This window comes from Populus euphratica, unplaced genomic scaffold (genome assembly GCF_000495115.2).
Source record: "Populus euphratica unplaced genomic scaffold, PopEup_1.0 scaffold100.1, whole genome shotgun sequence".
Taxonomy (NCBI): domain Eukaryota; kingdom Viridiplantae; phylum Streptophyta; class Magnoliopsida; order Malpighiales; family Salicaceae; genus Populus; species Populus euphratica.
Window position 1 is genome coordinate 150,730 of NW_011499985.1, and position 20,366 is coordinate 171,095.

Consider the following 20,366-nt stretch of genomic DNA (forward strand, 5'->3'; position numbering starts at 1 on the left):
ATTTAATATTTAAAAAAAAAACATTAGATTTCGCCTGGATTACATATTAATCTACCAGATCAACCGGGTTTCTAGATTATTATAGTAACCAGTCTTTTAATAAATTAAAATTGAACCAGTTCCTGGATCAGTGAAATTCTTAGCTAATCCATCAAGCCAATCCAAGATTAATAACACTGGCGAAGTATCCATTTAAGAGAGAAAAAGTAAGACTGATGTGTTCATGTTACCATGGGGCAGCTCCACCTTTATAATCGAATACATCCATCACACACCATGTGATGCATCATTATTATGCAAATGAAACCAAACTTTACAACATTGCAAAAAGAGGATGCCCTTTATTCAAGTTAATAGTAAGATAATCTATGTGATGATTGATCTCAATTTTAACGATAGGGATTTTATTTTATCATTTTTGTTATATTAAATATAATTTTGATCACCAGATTAATCTAAAATAATATTTTTAAAAATTCTTTAAAAAAAAAGTTAAAATAACATGTTTTAAAAAAATTAAAAATTTAAATAAAATCTTTATTGGGTCATGGATTAACCCACCTAGTTAATTTCCATTCAATTTAGAGGGTATTTGATAGTGTAATTAATTTTTAAAGTATTTTTATTTAAAAATATATCAAAATAATTTTTTTAAAAAAATTATTTTTAACATCAATATATCAAAACAATCTAAAAATATAAAAAAATTTATTTAAAATAAAAAAATTTAAAAAATTATTTATTTTTTAAAAATATTTTTAAAATATAAAAACAAATAAAATTTTAATTTATTATTTAGATTGTTTATAATGCTACTTTAGTCAGAGGATAGCCAAATCATGGAGTGAAAATAATATGTAAATCCAAAGAGTATGGGAATAAAAGAAGTAGAAGAAAGTACATTTATCAATCATGCATGGATGTTCTTGCCTCATTTACCACTTGTATACTTGGATCATAAAAAATGGTTTGCAAATTGCAACGTTGTTGCCAAAACATAATTCAATATAAATTAGTGTGTGAAAATCCCTTGAACCCCGGAAGCGCCATACCATGAAAGATTATGATCTTGTCATCTTGACAACTCCATGACAAAAGAGATGTCCACCCACATGAACCCTACATTTCCACTCCTTGTAGGACATCCATGTTGATTTGATATGGCTTTTCTCAGTATTCTCTTCTTGTAATTTGGTGTTTGTACCTATGGCTAGTGACATATATATACACTTAGGAAAAAAAAGAAAACAAAATAAAGAAAACAAAATTTGATCTGTTATAACAAAAAATAAAATTAAAAACTATCTAAGATTTCTTATTACATTATAATTTAATGCTATCAATCTTAAGATGTCATTTCCTGTATAAATGCAGAGTGCTGATGAATGGTTAGTAAATCATGTTTATAGTTTCTGGTTTCGAAAAAACTAGCTAATTTTCTGCTGGAAAGAACATTACATCTATGTCGAAAGAGTTTTCTTCGTAGCTATGATCAGAAGATATGATAGAGGACCCATTAAAACATCAGGGGGCTAGAAGGGTTCTTGATCGAGCATTATGTTTAGCATTTTAGGGCACATAATATAAATGAGTAGTGGACAACACCACTCCGGGATTTCTTGCTTAGCTTTCCGATAGCTAGGGTTTCTTTTCTAGCTAGCATGATAATTAAGTAATTGCATGTCACTTTCGTTTTTAGATAGTATATCGTGCTTGATTTGGTTCTTACTAGGTAAAACCAGGAGCTTCGAACAAAAGAATTGCTTGCTGATAAAAACAGTTTCATATCTCTGTGCATCTCACAATCCTAAAATCTATGTAGCTACTAGCCTTTTCTGTTCCTTTTCTCCTTCTTTCTGCACCTACTCACCAACAGTCCAATTCTTCGCAGTGAAAACCATGAACTTATTGAAGTGTTAAATAAATTCCCCGTCCTCGAAGAACCAATAAAAAACTAAACGATTTCGACAAGATTTATTTAAATTTCTCCTCTTGATTTACAAACAAGTCTGCGCCGGACTTTTTACATGATTCATTAACTGAGTACTCAAAACTATCCAACTTTCTCACTTGGGTTACGATAGCCATTTGCATGTTTTGAGTTGGGATGTAATTACGAAAGCATGCATGTTCTTTCATTACTGGATATAGCTAAACTAGTCATGGCTCACATGGCTAAGCCCATGTTATGTCTATTCCAAAATCTTCTTGGTCTGATACCTTTCTAAGCCTATCAACTAAATGCTTTAAAAAAAAATAAAGCCCAGCAACCAGTTTGTAGCTTTGCCCAATATGATATTGTTTGTCTTTTCTCAATTTCTTTCCTCAAAACTCTTCGATTTCTTCCCTTTTTTTGGTGGGCATGGAGATCTATCACTGTCTATTGACACAACCAAAAAAACATTTTCTTATAAGGACATAGTGACAATAATTTGAAAAGGTTAACTGGTTTGTCCTAGATTTAATCACTTCAACAGATTATTACCTAACCAAGCAGAGATTATTTCCACGCAAGCCCCTCTCCTCCACAAGTACGCAGTCATTCACGCTAGTCGCTTCTCTCATTAGCACCAGACCTCGCACTTCTAAGTTGAAGACAGTCGACTAGAAGCAAAGCCTAGAAGGGAATAGAAAATATTCAGTATTTTCTTTCTTTTCTTTTCAGCTAAGAAACTCATTTTTGTCAGGTTTAAAAACAAAAATGAAATGAAGATTAAAAAAAAAATTCAACACTTTTGCTTTAGAAAAGAAAATCTATTTAAGTTAATAAAACAAACAACAACAACTACTAATTTATCAGCTTATCTATTTTAAAGAAAAAATACGAAAGCTAAACGGTAAAAATCTTGACTAGTATATTAATGCATGCAAAAAACAACAGGAATAAAAAGGAAAGTGTAGATGCATGTCGGTGGAATAACAATGGATCTGAATTGGATACTGCAACTTTATTTTCACTGTCTTTGTAATAGGTTTAGGTTCGTTACACCTCGTTAAGAACACCGCGTCGAAGTATTTCGAAGTCGACGCCAATTTGGAAGCGGCTGAGAGTACCACACTGTTACTGATCCATGTATTGTTAATCAGGCAATGGAAGCTGAAGAGGGTTGTTGTCGTTGTGTTAATTGTGGCAGTTTTGGGATTAAAAGGTGTTCTCGTAGCAAATCTGTGATATATTGGCAAGAATTTCCATTTTGGGAGGTTTTTGATTGCTGGGTTTTCTGTTTTGGATTCTTTTGATGTTGGAAAATAATGGGGTTTTGTTGTTTTTTGGTAATTTTGTATGGTTTTGTAGCTAAGTTAGTGAATGAATGTTCAAGGAGAAGCATACCAAATGACGGATCCATACTTTGCTTCTTCCAGTTTTCTAGCACCATGTTCGGGTGGGAGGACGTTATATATAGAGGTAGGATGACTTGCAAGGAATTAAAGAATTCAAAGATCTTGTATCTAAATTTAACGGTACAAAAAGCCTATGAAAAGTAAATTAAAAAAAACCCTCAGAGATTTTATATTATTTTCTTTTACCATTTTTTTAAGTTGCCGTATAAATTCTTTAGTATTTTATATTGGTGTGATTTATATTATTTTAAGTATAATAAAATTAAAAGTATTACAAAGATAAAAAAAAAAAACATTCTTCTCAATAAAAAATAAGACTATCAAGTTATTAGTGCACTATGAATTCTTTAAGTCAAATATTCATAATCTTTTTATTTTTAATATTTTCAACATATATATTTTTACAATATATCATTTTAAAATATTATTATATTTTTTTTCTTTATAAAATTATTAACTAAAATATGAGGGAGTCCTCACATTCATTAAAAAATATTTTTTATAAGTACTAATTACTCGTCACTTTGATTTATTAGACACGCTATTACCTGTTATCAGTTACCAAATATTTAAGTTTTTAATATCAAGCCACCAGATATATTAAATAAAGAGAATAAATTAAATTAAATTAAAAAATCAACTAATTATCTAATACATCAATTTAATTGTTTAATACACAAGATATATTCTAGTTTGTGTTTTTCAAGGTTATTTTTTTAAGTTTTATTTATCAATCTAAAATTAATCTAGATAAACAAGTATGTTTTTATATTAATAATATATTAAAAATTTCATTTAATATGTAGTTGTTTTTAAATTCATAGTTAAAATCTATTTTTTTTAAATATATTAGTTTACTTTTAATTTTTTTTTTTACTCTAATCTGGATTCTAGCATAGCCCACACCGATAGACCCTTCTCCTTTTCTCTCATTTTTTCACCCGCGGGGGCGCAGACACACTAAACTACAAATTGATATTTTTTCATTGAGTGGTTAAACTACATCATCAAAAACTACCTAATCATCATTTCTCTCGCACACACTGTTACCAATTTCAGCTAATCATCATTTCTGCCATAGCAATCCCAGGCAAGCATCACTTGTAAAAGGGCTAGCGCGGATTGATTCCCCAACCTGACCAAGCGGTGTTGATTTATTCATATTTATCAAATCTTATCTGGAATTTATTAACTAGATTGATTATTCTAGATCCTTTTAGATTAATTTATTTAAAAAAATTAAAATAATACCATTTTAAATAAAATAATTAAAAAAAAAACAAAATAGGAGGTTTTTACTTGATTACACACCATTATCAAACATATATATATATATATATAAAAGGCAGCCTTCCTCACTTGTCACTTCTTTCATATAGTTAAAAGACATTCGACTAAAGGCATAGCTTAGAAGGGAAGAAAGGGGAAAAAACCAGTGCTTTCTTTCTTTTCGTTCCAGCTAAGTAACTCATCTTTGTCAAGTTCCCAAAAAAAAAAAAAAAAAATCTCAACAAATACATTTTCATCGTTTTTGGATTTGGATTTATTTAGAATATGCTAATCTAGATTATCTCAATTGTTAGTATTTCAAACTTGTATTTCAATAGAATATGATTGTTTATGTGCTATGATATTAGCACACATTGCATGAAAATACTCTTATTGTAAAGAATTTTGATTTGTGGTATATTTAAAATATTTAATTAATTAACATACCATAATTTTTCACAAATCCCACTAAAAATTCTCTTAAAATATTGTTTAAAAATAAGTCATAATACATAGCTTTAATAAATCAATCTTTTTAAACATATTTTAAAAGCATATTTGAAATTAAGGTAAATTATGCTATTTTTTTAATTGTAATTCTACAAATTATAACAATATTAATTACACACTAATAACCCATTTGACACCGCAACGATTAGCCGCGATATAAGATAATTAGTAACAAGTAAGGCGATAACAAACGTACCCGAAGGCTAATTACTAGCAAATAATTAACTACCCTGCTAATCAACCTCCCTTATTTCCATGCAAAAGAAAAAAAAAAAATCCCCAAATCCCTCACACCGAAAGGGAATTAAAAAAACCCTAATAAAACACGAAACTCCAAATACAGAAGGAAACACACCCTTTCTCTCCTCTCAAAATACCCAATTTCCATGTAAAAAAATAAAACATAAAGAAAAAAATTTCATCGATTAATGCATGAGAAAAAGAATAAGAATAAAAAGGAAAGTGTAGATGCATGTCGGTGGAATAACAGTGGATCTGAATTGGTTACTACAATTTATTTTCACTGTCTTCGTAATAGGTTTAGGTTTGTTACACCTCGTTAAGAACACGGCGTCGAAGTATTTCGAAGTCGACGCCAATTTCGAAGCGGCTGAGAGTAACCAAACTGTTATTGATCCAAGTATTGTTAACCAGGCAATGGAAGCTGAAGAGGATTCTCTTAGTTGTGTTAATTGTGGCAATTCGGGGTCTAAAAAGTGTTCTCGTTGCAAATCTGTGAGATATTGGTAAGTATTTGCTATTTTTTTGGGCTCTTGATTGTTGGGTTTTCTGTTTTGGATTCTTTTGATATTGGAAAATAATGGGTTTTTGTTGTTATTTTGGTGGTTTTATATGGTTTTACTGGTTTTGTAGGGTAATTAATTGTGTGGTACACAATTAGCTTCTTTATGTTTTCTTGTTGCTTAATTGAAGTTATGGTTCCTTTTTTAAGGTTTTTTAAGGGTTTTTGAGGTTTCTTGTTTTCTGGGTCTTGGTCAAATAGCAATCTTGTTTTGTTTCTTATGATTTTGAGAATTAATGGGTTTATGTTGTTTTTTGGGTTTTGAAGCTAGAACTGTGATTTGAAGGGTAAATAACTGCATGGCTCGATTTGTTTCTTAATGTTTTGTTGTTGCTTAATTGTAGTTATGGTTCTTTTTTGGTGGTTTTTGAGGGTTCTTGTTTTCGGGGTAAAAATGCTATCGCTTTTTTGTTTTTGTTGGTTAATTGTATATCTTTTATTGTTTTGGTGGCCAAATTAGTGATAGGAGGGGCATTTGGAATTGATTAAGTTTTTATAGCGGTGAAGGTGCTCTCTTACATCTGGAAATTACCAGGGTTTTTCTTGTTCTGCTGGTTTTTGTAGGTTATTTATGTATGGCTTAAATGGATGTGTGCTTAAATTAGTAATTGTCGGGTAATTTAATTGTATTAGAATGAATGGAGTCTTTGTTAATATTGGTTACTAAAGCTTATAGGTGATTTTTTTTGGGGTTCATAAAACTGTGATTTTTGTGTGCTGAATGAATAGGTTTAGCTTAATTAGTGATCAGAAGGGCAAGTAGTGAACTTCATTGTGCTAGACGGTTTGTCTTAATTATGCATGTTTTAGCTTAATAAGTTATTAGAGAGTAATGATCTAGCTTGTGCTAGATGGTTTGTTGGTAGAAATGCAATCTTTTTGTTTTGAAGATGGTTTTTGAATTTGGGAATTTTGCATTTGTGTAGTTCTTTTGGTTTTGTGAGCTTATTCATTTATGGTTTTTGATTTAACAGCTTAATTGGTGATTTGTAAGTAATTAATTGTATTATGAGTGTTGTTGGTGTTTTTTTTTTTAAATCTGTGGGGAGAGGGTGGAGGTTTTATGGTTTGGTTAAAAATGTGTTATGTTGTGTTTAAGGTGGTTTCTTATGCTTAGAAACTGCTGGGTTCATCCTGTTCTTTGGTTTTGTGCCTTAACCATTTATGATGTAATTGGTTTGCAATCTTAATTAGCGATTTTAGGGTAATTGATGGACTGCTGCTAGCTGCTCATAGATGATTTATTTCAAGAAGATAATATTTCTAGCGATTGGAGACAGCATTGGAAGTATAAATAGTAGTTTATGATATAATAATCTATTTCTTTTTAATGATTCGACGATGAAGGTTTAATTACCTGTTTTGTGTTTTTATCTTTCCTCATAATTGGTCATGTGTTTTTGTACTGCCTTATACATCTAGGATTTTTAGGTCTTTTTTTAAGTTTTTATTTTTGATGCATTAATTTGTTTTTTTTTTGGTTTGCCTATCCTTTTCAGTGAGATTTAAGTTTAATATGTGGGTTTTAGGTGCATATTTCTTTCTTTTTTCAGCATCATAAATTATACAACTCTTCTTTTTGCCTTTGCCCCAGCTCACAGGGATGCCAAGAAGCACACTGGAAAGCAGGCCATAAGTTAAAATGCAAGGATTTCAAAGCAAACTCATCACAAACGGCAAAATCAAACTTTGGTTGTCAACCTTCAGGTGGTGGGAGCAAAAGGTTTTCTAGCATTGCACTTGTTCCTGCCAGTGGAGGTTCTAACTCTAAGCCTATAAAGAAGCCAGGAAAGGTATATGTTTTAACCTTTTTTCATTTAGTTGTTTATTTAGATTATTTAGTGAATTCTTGTTCTGCAATGTGAAAACATTAACATGCACTTCTATTCAAGGTTCTTTTCCCGTATGATGAATTCATCAAACTTTACAACTCAGACAAACCCAGATTCCCTCCCTGCGGGCTCTTAAATTGTGGAAACAGGTATGTGTTTGTGATCCTCACACCCCTTTATTTGTTCATTTGAGCAAAAACTATGCATGGGCACAGACGTAAACATTTGTTAGTTGTGTTATATTTTTCACCTGGGCACATATTCTTTTTTATTCAATTTTCCTTTTCTTTTGCTGCACAGTTGCTTTGCCAATGTGGTTCTGCAATGTCTCACTTACACTAGGCCACTTGTTGCCTACTTGTTGGAGAAAGGTCATCAAAGAGAATGTAAGTTCAGAAATTGTAATTATATATGGCCCCTTTGTCCTCCTTTCTGGGGCTGGTTTGGACAATTCTTCCCTCACAATTTTTCATCTTTGCTTTGCAGGTAGACATAATGATTGGTGTTTTCTTTGTGAATTTCAGTCCCATGTTGAAAGAGCTAGCCAAAATGCACTTCCTTTTTCACCGATGAATATTCTGTCTCGGTTACGCAATATTGGTGGTAATCTTGGCTATGGAAGACAGGAGGATGCTCATGAGTTCATGAGGTTCTGTTTACTGGCCTGCCAACTCGCTTACATATTTTCTACCCATGTTTCATCTGGTTTGCATATTTTCTACCCATGTTCTTTTCTTAGATAAATACCCCCCACCCCAAAACACAGTCACACTCCAAATATAATAACAGGGACGGATAAGTTGAAGAAAGTGATTGACTGGAGAATAAGTTGTGGTTGTGTTTGATGCTATGCCCGGTTCAATATTGTAAGCTTTTTTCTGTCTTTTCTGCAGGGTTGCTATTGATACAATGCAATCCGTTTGCCTTGATGAATTTGGTGGAGAAAAAGCTGTCGAACCTGCCTCTCAAGAGACTACAATAATTCAACACATATTTGGGGGTCGCCTCCAATCTCAGGTCATGCATCCTGTTATACTGAAGCTGTTTGATTTTGTTCTTGTTTGTGAAAACTCCTTTTCTTCAGCTTGTATATACTGTATTGAATTCCACTGTCATGACATTATCCAGAGCTTGTCATCCTTTTCTGTCATTAATCATTACAGATTGTAAAATAAATAAATATATATATATATATATATATATATATATATATTGAAGTTGATGGACCCTTGAACTGAGCTGTTCTCTAGAAGTCTGATATCTGGTGCTGGTTGACATGAAACAAAAAATGGCATTCACTTTTCTGCCCCTGTTTTATACAGGAATCACATGCAAGGAGAAAAGCTAAATGCCAATTTAGAAGTGGCTTAGAAATGTTTGCTTATCTCGATCACTCCTTCTTCTACTTATTTAAAATGAAGAAAATAAAAGAAGTTTTGCATCTGAAAGACTTAACAGAGCAGAAATACCAATGCCCTCGATGAGGTTTCCCATGTACAGCAGATAGAAATAAATCCAGAGGATGTGGGAAAACTATCAGGCACTTTGATCCTTTTCTTTGTTCGAAATGTCTTTTAGAAAACTTCTGACACTATTCTAGTAAATGCATATACTGTTTTTATTCTTGTTAGCAGGCTTCTCACTTAGAATTGTCTAGCATGAGGAAGATTGTTTAGCAATGTGATAAATCATTCCTTGTTGTTCTGGCATATATGCAAATATGGCTTTCTTTTATTGAAACTTTCTAAAATGATTGGACTAGTCCTATCTTTAGATTGGGATGCTGTCCTAACATGCTTCGTCTTCTTTAGGTGACATGTACAAAGTGCAAAAAGATTTCAAATCAGTTTGAGAACATGATGGATTTAACTGTTGAGATTCATGGTGATGCTGAATCCTTGGAGGAATGCCTCAATCAATTCACAGACAAAGAAGGGCTCGATGGAGAAAATATGTACAAATGTGATGGGTATGGCTGCTTAATCCTGTGATTTCTGAATCCCAAAAGCTTAAATCATTTACTTTATCGTTTGCATTTCTTCACCATGTTTGTTTCATTCTGCACACGATCTTTATTTATTTATTTTCTATTTTTTTATTTGGCATCTTTCTTTTAAGTGACTGACTAGGAGTTCTGTCCTCTTGGATTCTTCCACCCTTGTTATAACTCTACTAGTAATTTTAAATTGTGATGAAATTTGATGGAGGTGGCTGCAATTGAAATATGAATTTTGGTATGGCTTAGACTGCATGGAAGAAGCATGTGCATCTATCTTGCTCCAGCCTGTGTGGGATGTGAGTCTTGAGGAGTTCCCTGGATGGTGATGGGGTTTGTTGGTTTCAGCAAATGTTTCTTCCCTTGCATTTTGAGAAAAGATAGGCAGCTAGATGGTAGATGCTGAATTCAGTCAAGTAGTGTGTTATTTTTCTTCCTAGTCATTCTTTGGTTTGGTATTATAAATATTCTCTTAAAGAAGGGAAAAAATGTGCTTATTGGTTAATTGATCTTCATTTCTGCTCTGGCACAATTAACACAGACATTACAATTGCCTCACTAAATGTTCAATGTAATCCACTCACCGTGGCCAAATATGGTTTCTGTAGATGTGTAGAATGAAAATGACTTCTTAGTTGCAAGGATGTGGTCTCTAAATATCTGCTCAAATATGGCCCTAGATCAGACAGAATGAAAGGATGATTTGTTAAGGTTTAATAATCCAACTCCAGATAGTTTGGCATGAAGTCTTGATGGTTTAATAATTGAAAGTGAATTATGTCTTGTCATGGAATCTTTCCTTTTTTCATGCAAATTTTCCAATATAGTTGGAGCCCAGCAGAATTTAATAGAACAAGGATAGCAGTGAAATGGATCACAAGTCTGCACTTAATATCTTTTGCCGTGTGCATCTGCTTTGATTAAGGTACAATTTTATACTGATTATAGGTGCAATGACTATGTCAAGGCATGGAAGCGTCTTACCATTCAACGAGCTCCGAATGTTCTTACAATTGCGTTAAAGAGATTCCAGGTCAGATTTGTATACATTCTATGGTTACAGATATCTCCATTACCTTTCTGAATCTAAACTACCTTTTCTATGAAAATTCATCAAGTTTGTGATATTCTAGTTCTAGAGTTTTTTTATATATTCTGAAATTGTATGTGGACATACCTTTGCAGAGTGGAAGGTTTGGTAAACTTAACAAAAGGGTAACTTTTCCTGAGACTTTAGATCTGAGCCCCTACATGAGTGAAAAGGGAGATGGTGCAGATGTTTACAAGCTTTATGCAGTTGTTGTCCATGTTGACATGCTAAATGCATCATTTTTTGGTCATTACATCTGCTACACCAAGGATTTCCGTGGAAACTGGCACAGAATTGATGACTCTAAGGTATATACTCACACACTCTGTGTGTGTGAGTGTGCAGGCACATGCTTTATGCTCTTCTAAATTGATCTATTAACCGTAACTTGTGAGGATTGGCAGCCTATTCTTTTTAAAATCATAATGTGAAACTTTCTTGCTTGTTTATTTAAGTCTAGTGTAAGAAATGATTTCCTGCTTTATAATATTGCTATGCCATCATTATTACAGCAAAGCAAGACAGTTAAGATGTTGCGATCTGCTTGGACTTGTTTTCCTCTAACTGTGGTTTTGGCTTTTCTCAGGTTTCTAGTGTTGAATTGGATGAGGTGCTTTCTCAGGGAGCCTATATGCTTTTATACAGCAGGTATACAGTTTAATGCCTGATGGTTATTTATGGCTGCTGCCACATTTGCTTTGCTTATATATAGTATTTAGCTTGCTATAACCCAGTTGTTGGCAAAGTAGATAATCCAGAGTTCATAGCCATGCGTCTATTTTAAAACCATGGCATCAAAACTTGATGGTATTAGAACTTCAGGAAAATACAAGCGTAAAAGGCGGATTCTAATTCTTAATTTATGTTAAAGGAATGTTGAAATTTTTTGTTTCCTTGTTGGAAACATTTATTTAAGCTTCATGACATTTGTGATGGAAGAATTGTACAGCAGAATGATTCTGCGATCTGTTGATCTGAATTGGGGCATTCAAGCATCTTATGTTCAAATGCAGTACTGTTTTTATCTGTAAATGCTTTCTTGTTGTCCTCTAAAGACTATATTTGCTTGATGTTGGGCAGGGTTTCTGTTCGACCATCATGTCTCAGAACCATTGAGCCCTCAAAGGAGCAATCAATCGTGAAAGTAGAATTAGACTCCTGCACAGAGAAACCAGCTGGACACCTTTCACCAACGGAGTCAACGGATGCCACAAGTTCTGGGTTCCTAGCACCCGCTTCTGAAAGTAGCAATTCTGAATTTGGAAGTGCATGTCATGAGGATGCTGTGGTAAATTTTGAGTCAAGCACAGCAGTTTCAAATGGTGTTTCATCCTGTGAAAATGAGTCACCATCTAAAGCTGACATGAAAGACCCAGAAGATTCAGGGGTTAATCATAATTCTGAGTTATCTTCATCTGCTATGGAGGAGGATCCTAGGGACATACCAGTTGTTTTGAGTTCTGGGATTATTCATGAAGTTCCAGAGGATATGAATGGAATTGATTCCAGCTCCAGTTACTTGATTCCAGTGGGGGTTTCTGACTTAAAGAAGGATTCCTCAACTGCACTTGCTTCAGAAGCTGTTGTGATAGAGCATTCGTTGGACCATTCAGATACAGTTATGTACGAATCATATTCTGCTGTTGCAAAGGATATCAAAGTAAATGGCAGTATTCATTCGTTCTCGAGCGAAGAGATTTCAACAAAACCTAATAGTTTGAAACGTCAGCCACCTTTCCATGATTCGGATGGCGAGGATACAAATGGAGCTAAAAGAGCAGAAACAGTAGATAGTTGTTGATGACAATGAAGCATCATCAAAATCCCTAATCAATTGTTTATATTTTTTAAACGATCCCAATCATAGAAGGAAAATTTGTGTTGGGCATTTTTCATCTGGGGTTTCATTATTTGCAGAAATCTCGGATTCCATTTGTAACAGTTCTAGATGGGGAGATTTGCCTTCATCCAAGAGACAGAATAGGAGGATGCCATTACATCATGAGCAGGAACTTGTTTATAGTCTACCATGTAAGTTGCTAAGAAAGTCTGGTCCAAGGTGAGCAAATGACAGGTTGATTAATCAAGAATTTACTGTTTAACTTTCTGCTTCAGGAATCTCTTTGTTTTTCTTTTTTTTTGTGTGTCAAGAACAAGTTAACAGGTTGATTAATGAAGAATTTACAACTTTCTGCTCCAGGAATCCATTTTTTTTTTGTTGGTGTGTCAAGAACAAGTTAAAAGGGCCTTCCGGATTGAATGATGACTGATATGCATAATTGAACTGGAACTGCCTAGGATGATAGGGCTGGTTTGACTTACGTGTGGCTATAGAAACCGTTGGCCAAACTGGGGCCCTAAGCTCAGGCCAACATTCAACCATTTTACCGCCAAAAATTGTTGGGGCCTAAGCTCGGGCCAACATTTAACCATTTTACCGCCAAAAATTGTAATTTCGAGATTTTTAACTTCAAGCCTCTGATTAAATTTGATTTAGAGATTTTATTAAAATTTTATATTAGAAATTACTTTAAATGTTAAGAATTAAATTTTATTACATAAATAAAAAACTAATGTTAAAACTACTTTTTTAAAAATATTTATTGACATATTTTCTGTATCACTTCATTTTTTCTCTCCCTTGTCACTAGACATAGAGAATAAAATAAAATAAAGCTAATAATATAATATTTTTTCTAAATTCATGAATTTAATTTCTTTATTTATTGAATTTAAAATAAAAAAACTATAATTAATATTTTGATCATGTTTTTAAACATGAGACGTAACTAATTTTCCCATCCATTTTATACACAGCATCTATATTCAAAGTTACCATGTTTTTATAAGAAATCATTTTAGTTGTATTGTTTGGACAGCAGTACAACTAAAGTTTTATAAAATTTTGAATTTTTTTATTTTAAATTAATTTTTGATGCTTTTAAATCATTTTAATTTTTTATATTAAACATAATTTTTTTTTAAATATTTTAAAATGAAAAAATATTATCACTACTGTCCGGAACACCCCACTAAGTATGAGAAGTAGCTTTGAAAACTGGTCCTAACATGCCAAGTCTCTTCTTGACATTGCAATAGGGTACGGTTAAAAATACTTTTAAGTTGACTAAAATTTTAAAATTTATTTGATTTTTATTACTTAAATCTGCTTTTCATTTTAAATTATAATAAAAACTTATGTTTAAAAAAGTAATTTATAATTTTTTTTAAATTATAATAATAAAAACTATTATAACATTAAATATAAACCAAGAATGTATTTGATATTATGATATTATGATAGTTTATATTTTTTTATTTAGAAAAAATTCATTTTACCAATGTTTTTTTTACTAGATTTCATATAATTTTATTTTAAATATTAATTTTATAAAAAGTACAATAAGTTGTGTTTTTAGTTATGAAACCTATTTTTTGTATATTAATTTTAGCTAAATATATTTTTTAATTATAAATAAAAATATTTTTTAAAATAAATCACAATCATAAAAATTATCATAATAACAAACTTATATTATCTTGTTTTATGGTGACAATATTTTTTTAAAAACTTTTTACTTAAAAATTATGTAAAATAAATTTTTTATTTTTAATATTTATACATTAAAATTATAAAACAAAACAGCATACTTTAAACACAATAGAAAACCAACATTACATAATAATTATAGTAATGGTGGGTTATTTATTAGAGTGGATCCAATAATGATGTGATTAGGTGGTGGTTGCCATTTTAGACCGTTTATCTTGAAAATGATGAGAGTCATAAGAGTGGAAGAACGGTTGGAACCAGCGACAAAGCAAAATCATGCCTCATCTGGTGGCGATTTCTCCCGTGGGTGGTGCCAGCTGTTTGTCTATCCCTTTCCTTGACATATTATTTTATCAACAAATCCCTTACTTCACATCTCTCTCTTTCCAAACCCTCCATTATTTTTTAACGGCTTTTCCACTCCAGCAAAACCACTCACCAAAATCTCTTTCACTTGATCCAAGAAAAAAGATTTTTTTTTTGTTACTATGATGTAAAAAAAATTGTTTTTACCAAGGTGGTTGTTTTTTAATGATGTCCCAGATTCCTTTTATGTTTTCTTTTTATGTGTGCTTCTCTAATTTGATGTTTTTGTTTGACTATTTTGCAGGGTTTTTTTTTTCTCTGTTATTTTTTATAAAATTCTGGGATTTGTTTGGTTCGATTGACAGCAATGGAGAATCGCAGTGAAGCAGAAGCAAGTCCTTATAAGAGGTTTTTTTTTTATTATTATTATTGTATTATTGAGTTCTTAATTCGAAGCCCATTAATTAATGCATGTAATCCTTAAATCACATTTTGTTATCTGATTGATTTGTTTGAATTCATGTTAGTGATGATTGTGTGTGAATGAATGGATGTAGTTTGGTTGCGGCTGTATCATATGGGATTGCTTCAATGGCTATGGTTTTTATCAATAAGGACATTTTGATGCAATATGGTCACTCAATGACCCTTCTCACTCTGCAGGTATTGAACTTTTCAAAATCGTAATAAACCCTTTTGTTTATTGTATTGTTATTTGGAAAAGAAAAGAAATATCAGTGCTAATGTTGTATCGTGGATATTTGTGGTATCCACATGATGATGAGTACTGAAGATTTTTAGGCTTTTTGTTGTTGTTGTTGCTGCTGCTGCTGCTGCTGTTCTAATGTGTGTTTTCGGTGATTATGATTACTGATAATGGATGCTGCAATTGGTTGGTTGGTTGGATTAGCAATTGGCGACAGCATTGCTTATACATGTTGGTAGGCAAATGGGGTATACGAGAGCAAAGGGTGTAGATATGCAAACAGCTAAAATACTTCTCCCTGTTTCACTATTCTACAATGCTAATGTGGCATTTGCTTTGGCTAGCTTGAAAGGAGTTAATATTCCTATGTATATTGCAATAAAGAGACTCACACCACTTGCGGTACTTATAGCTGGATTTTCTTCAGGAAAGGGAAAGCCTACAACACAGGTTTGTGCTGCTGCTTATTAAATCACGTTGCACTTATATAGTTACTGTGTTCTTTTGTAATGTATTTAGATATACATGGGACTCTGTTTTGCCAGTCGTTTTATTTATATGCTTTTGTTTTAATTTGTTCTTAGTCGGATGATTATATTTAATGATATTGACAGAATGATCCATAATTCACATTTCTGGCTCCAATTCAGATAGTATCGCCTGTGTTGATTTTTTAATTTTATAAATGAAAAAGAAGCTTGCTGTTCAACTAGCAGATATCTGTTGCTGAAAGATCAATTGTTATGTTATATACACGCAATGTAGTCATCAACCCCCTGAATCCTTGTCGTTGTGACTAGTGATCTTGGATATGGGAAGTTCCTTCAAATTGTTGACACATTTACATGTTTCAGGTTACTCTTTCTGTGCTATTAATTGCTGCTGGAGTTATTATAGCAGCACTTGGAGATTTTTCATTTGACCTTTTGGGATACGGCATGGCCCTTACTTCTGTTTTCTTTCAGGTTTGCTATTAATTCCTTAATTGCTCAGGGATGTGAATAATGAAGCACGATGGTTCCTTCTCATAATTAATAGCAATTGTGCTTTGGAACTGCAGACAATGTACCTTGTGTTAGTTGAAAGATCTGGTGCAGAGGATGGCCTCTCTTCTATTGAGATAATGTTCTATAACAGTTTTCTTTCTCTTCCATTCTTGATATTTCTCATCATAACAACAGGAGAATTTCCAAACTCTCTAGCATTATTGTTTGCGAAGGTTAGAATCTTAACCCCTCTTATTTAGACTCAGTTGTTGATTGTGTTAGGAAAATATGGCATGCTGCTGATGTTCTGAAGCCTATTCTCAGCATGATAGCGTGCTATTCTTGTGTAATTGCATATGCTCTTATCCTGATTGTTTACAATTGGAACTTTGATCTAATAATTGATGCTCAAAACCTTTAATATTTCGAAGTTTTATATGAGAGTTTGGGTTTTTCTGTCAGGGAGTTAACATCATCAAATTCCAGTCTAATATATTTTGCATAGGGGATTATACATAACCTGGAAAATTCTGCGTTCCACTTAACACATCAGTTTTTCATGTCAATTGTACAACATCATTGGTCAAACATGTTTCAGAGAGCAGTTAGTTATGTAAGTTTCAATTATTGTTCTTGCAGATGGTATCCCCACTGAAAAGGATTAAATAGTTTTAAGTCACATTCAATTAGAGTCCTGTATTTCATATTTTTCAATTTGGGACTGTTGATTGATGCCTTCAGGGTTAGCCTGATTACTGAAATCAGGACAGCATAAAACTTGGTCATTTCAGAATGATCTGGATAACATTTTTAATATCTAAGAACTCATTTTCTTACGAGAGCAGTGCAAGTGTAAGGGTATTCATCATGTCTTGTGAATACCAAGTCTGACTTGTGCTAAATTTAAGTACCAAAGTTATTATTTATCATATCCCATTTATATTCCCATCTCAGTTTAAGCCCTTTGAAAGTTATGGCATTATTACCTGGTGCATCATGCCCTATTCAATCATTAGATTTTTATCGTGCTTCAAGGTTCCATCATCTAGTGTTTCCATGAAACTCTAGGCTTCCCCATGCGTTGCCTTTTCTTAAGTCTGAAATATTGTTTTGCCTCTTGATATGGTATGTGTCTTGGTAAATCTTTCTAACCTGATCATCTAATTTGCTGTGAAACAAATTGAATGGCAATCAAAACATCTATAAAGTGCAGTGACAGTTCAAATTTCCTTTTTCCTCTATGAAGTGCAGCATTTTGTGCTCATGTGCAGTTTATTTAGAATGGGTTTCTAACTTGAAATCTGTTTTTTATTGCAGAGTAATTCTTTTTCATTTTTGGTGATCCTTGTTATTTCTTTAGTAATGGGCATAGTTCTCAACTTCACCATGTTCCTATGTACCATAGTCAACTCAGCTCTAACAACAACCATCGTGGGAGTACTCAAAGGTGTTGGGTCCACGGTATGTGCATGTAACCCTTATTGCTTTTGTCTTTTGTAGAGAACCTACAAGAAGAAATGAAAAAACTTGAAATTTTAACAATTAAACCAATTTGTTTTGGTTTTTTCCATTACCCTTTTCTTTTCCTAGCTTCTCAATAATTGAACTGAACCTGCATCACTAGTTACATTTTAATAAAATGTAGAAGTGCATAAAGTTTCCTTTTCCTTTGCTGCTCAGACCCTTGGTTTTGTCATACTGGGTGGCGTGGAAGTCCATGCTTTGAATGTGACTGGATTGGTTATCAACACAGCTGGTGGCGTGTGGTACTCATATGCCAAATACCAGCAGAAGATGAGCAAACCTCCAAAGCAAGTGTTAGATGTAGAGGCACATCGCAAATAGGTCTGCTTTTGAGGATCTCCAACAGTGATGAATTGCTGCTTCAGGCAGTTCCTTGTCTGATTTTTGTCATTTTCCCAACACTGTAATCATTCACAATGATCTCATAGTAACAACCAAAACGGGTGAAAAAGGAAGTATAGCGATATTTTTATGTTGTTAAAGAATATTCAATTCTATAGCATATCCTTGCTACAGGCTCTTGATTTCAGTCAGAAAATGTCATGATCAAAATGGTTGATGCTGTTGGCTGATTTAGATTGGATTTTTGTGCTTGAAATTGATATTCTAGCCACAGGGTGTTGTTCAAAGCATTGTAATTCTGTGAAATGAAAAGCTTCTCTTAGCTCATTAACTTTCTACTCTGTGATGGCATTATGTGTGTGATTCTCAGTTGCCATGGATGGTTCTTGTGTGGAGTCGGCGAAAATGATTTGACCTAATCTACTTCTGTGATTGTCTGGAGACAATTCATTATGATAATGCAAATCCTGAAGTTAAACTGAGACTCCTGAGTTCCTCAACATCTTCTCATCGGTCCAATCAAGTGTAATCAGGTGAATGGTCTCCGCTCTTACCCCCTTAGAATGGCACACAATAAATGGTAAATTCAGGTGAATAATGATGACAGAGAGTGAGACTTTATTTGCTGCCATAGGCAAAAGGAATCCACCCCAGTTTAAGAAAACATCTTCTCATGCGTCCAATCAAGTGTAAATCGTAGTTCATGCCAATTTTCTCTGACTTGATCCATTGCTCCTTGTCTCAACTCTCTCAACTGTCTCCTTCATAGATGATTAATTTTGAAGTCTCGAGTGTTTTCATTTCTTTCAACCACATGATTGGTCATGCTAAAAAGTATAATGCCTGTAAAAACATCAAAATAATACTTTCAAAAACATACAATAGTATTGTTTTTATTGCAGCTAACTGCACAATTGGTCGCAATATCCTTAATCTAATCAAAATAATGTCATTCACATCTGCATTAGAGATTCATGAGGAATCATTACATTGTAACATGACCCTGGGAGCTTGAGCAATCATTTCAAAGTTCGAAAAAGTCGTTCGTTCTTTTCCTTTTTTCTGTAGATTAGATATTCATCACCGTTTCGTGAGGCGTAGAAAAATATAGCAATGGAATGCGGGTGGGACATACAATGCCCATACGCGGCCCAGGGACAATTATGGTTTTGCCATTACTCTTCCGCGTAATGAAAGCTGGTCATAGCTTGGTGATAACTGGTGGCATCCATGGATGGTTCAGCAAGAAGGGGACCTTCTGTTGTTGGAGGTTACACAACATTGAATAGCAACCGAACATGGTTTCAAGAATCATACTTGAACATGTTCTGCTATTAGTACACATTTTCCATCGTTTCTTTATGAGTCCCTCTTCGACTTCTTTTTCAACTTGAAAAACGAATTACTCTGACAACATTTTAGGGATTTAGCGTTCATTAGCTCAAGCTTAAAATCCACCGTCCCCAAACTACTGAAGAAAAAGGAGAGGAGAGGATTCCATCCTTTATCTCCATACTTTCCCTATACCTTTAGCTTCCATCCTAACCCAAGTTTTAACCCTAACAGACAATCATGGAGCACATCATATGTGGACAACCCCCCATACCCCTCCAACGTCATGTTCATAATAAAATCTAAGCACATGGTATTGTTTTTTTTTTTTCCTTTCTTTTTCTGTCTTTGATCAAACCAATATGACCTAGTCCATGTTCATAATAAAATCTAATCTGCTTTTTTATACCAATTTAGGCCGACGGAGAAGAAAAAAACTGGTCTCGTGGGGCAAATTGTGGCGGGCAAGTGGGGCATTTCCTGTGGGTTGTTGTCCCTTCGCTTGTAGGATTTTTAAATCTCCATCTTCCTATTATCTATGGCTTCCAAAATGGTGCTTTAGGGATGTCTACTGGTAGTACCAAATGCCAAAACCAACGCACTGTAATTAGATTTATTTGATATTATTATTAAATTTAACGTAATAAATAAATTTTAAAATTTATTAATTTTAATTTTTTATTTAATTTAAATTTAAAATTAAACCGTATATTTTAATATAAAGAAAAACACCCCTACCCCCACCCGCTAAGTCCACTTTCTCCTTTAGCTTTGTC

At 33.1% G+C, this 20,366-nt stretch overlaps 2 protein-coding genes across 3 annotated transcripts; both read left to right on the forward strand.

Annotated features, from left to right (window-relative positions):
- Positions 1 to 5,217: 5,217 nt before the first annotated feature.
- Positions 5,218 to 12,952, forward strand: LOC105140016 (ubiquitin carboxyl-terminal hydrolase 18-like). Its single transcript, XM_011046670.1, has 11 exons — positions 5,218 to 5,867; positions 7,518 to 7,716; positions 7,816 to 7,904; positions 8,056 to 8,141; positions 8,242 to 8,404; positions 8,649 to 8,772; positions 9,567 to 9,724; positions 10,700 to 10,784; positions 10,937 to 11,149; positions 11,428 to 11,489; positions 11,922 to 12,952. Exons 1-11 carry the CDS (start codon positions 5,590 to 5,592, stop codon positions 12,640 to 12,642), a joined length of 2,178 nt encoding a protein of 725 aa, XP_011044972.1. The 5' UTR covers positions 5,218 to 5,589; the 3' UTR covers positions 12,643 to 12,952.
- Positions 12,953 to 14,619: 1,667 nt separating this feature from the next.
- On the forward strand, positions 14,620 to 18,587 carry LOC105140017 (putative UDP-sugar transporter DDB_G0278631). 2 transcript variants are annotated; one of them, XM_011046672.1, is made up of 9 exons: positions 14,620 to 14,911; positions 15,005 to 15,108; positions 15,258 to 15,363; positions 15,611 to 15,856; positions 16,261 to 16,371; positions 16,467 to 16,625; positions 17,710 to 17,853; positions 18,073 to 18,230; positions 18,262 to 18,587. In XM_011046672.1, the coding sequence occupies exons 2-9, from the start codon at positions 15,068 to 15,070 to the stop codon at positions 18,263 to 18,265; spliced, it is 969 nt and encodes a 322-aa protein (XP_011044974.1). In that variant the 5' UTR covers positions 14,620 to 14,911; positions 15,005 to 15,067; the 3' UTR covers positions 18,266 to 18,587. The 2 variants fall into 2 exon arrangements, with proteins under 2 accessions (XP_011044974.1, XP_011044973.1); XM_011046671.1 differs by having other exon boundaries at positions 14,621 to 14,911; positions 18,073 to 18,587.
- Positions 18,588 to 20,366: the final 1,779 nt, after the last annotated feature.

What these genes read in the sequence shown, in the direction of transcription:
- LOC105140017 (XM_011046671.1), top strand. Translation starts at nt 15,068, where the DNA reads ATGGAGAATCGCAGTGAAGCAGAAGCAAGTCCTTATAAGAG. An exon ending in TGACCCTTCTCACTCTGCAG is followed by an intron (nt 15,364 to 15,610) that starts GTATTGAACTTT and finishes TGGTTGGATTAG; the next exon opens with CAATTGGCGACAGCATTGCT. An exon ending in AGGGAAAGCCTACAACACAG is followed by an intron (nt 15,857 to 16,260) that starts GTTTGTGCTGCT and finishes TACATGTTTCAG; the next exon opens with GTTACTCTTTCTGTGCTATT.
- LOC105140016 (XM_011046670.1), top strand. Translation starts at nt 5,590, where the DNA reads ATGCATGTCGGTGGAATAACAGTGGATCTGAATTGGTTACTACAATTT. An exon ending in CTCTTAAATTGTGGAAACAG is followed by an intron (nt 7,905 to 8,055) that starts GTATGTGTTTGT and finishes TTTGCTGCACAG; the next exon opens with TTGCTTTGCCAATGTGGTTC. An exon ending in ACAGAATTGATGACTCTAAG is followed by an intron (nt 11,150 to 11,427) that starts GTATATACTCAC and finishes GGCTTTTCTCAG; the next exon opens with GTTTCTAGTGTTGAATTGGA.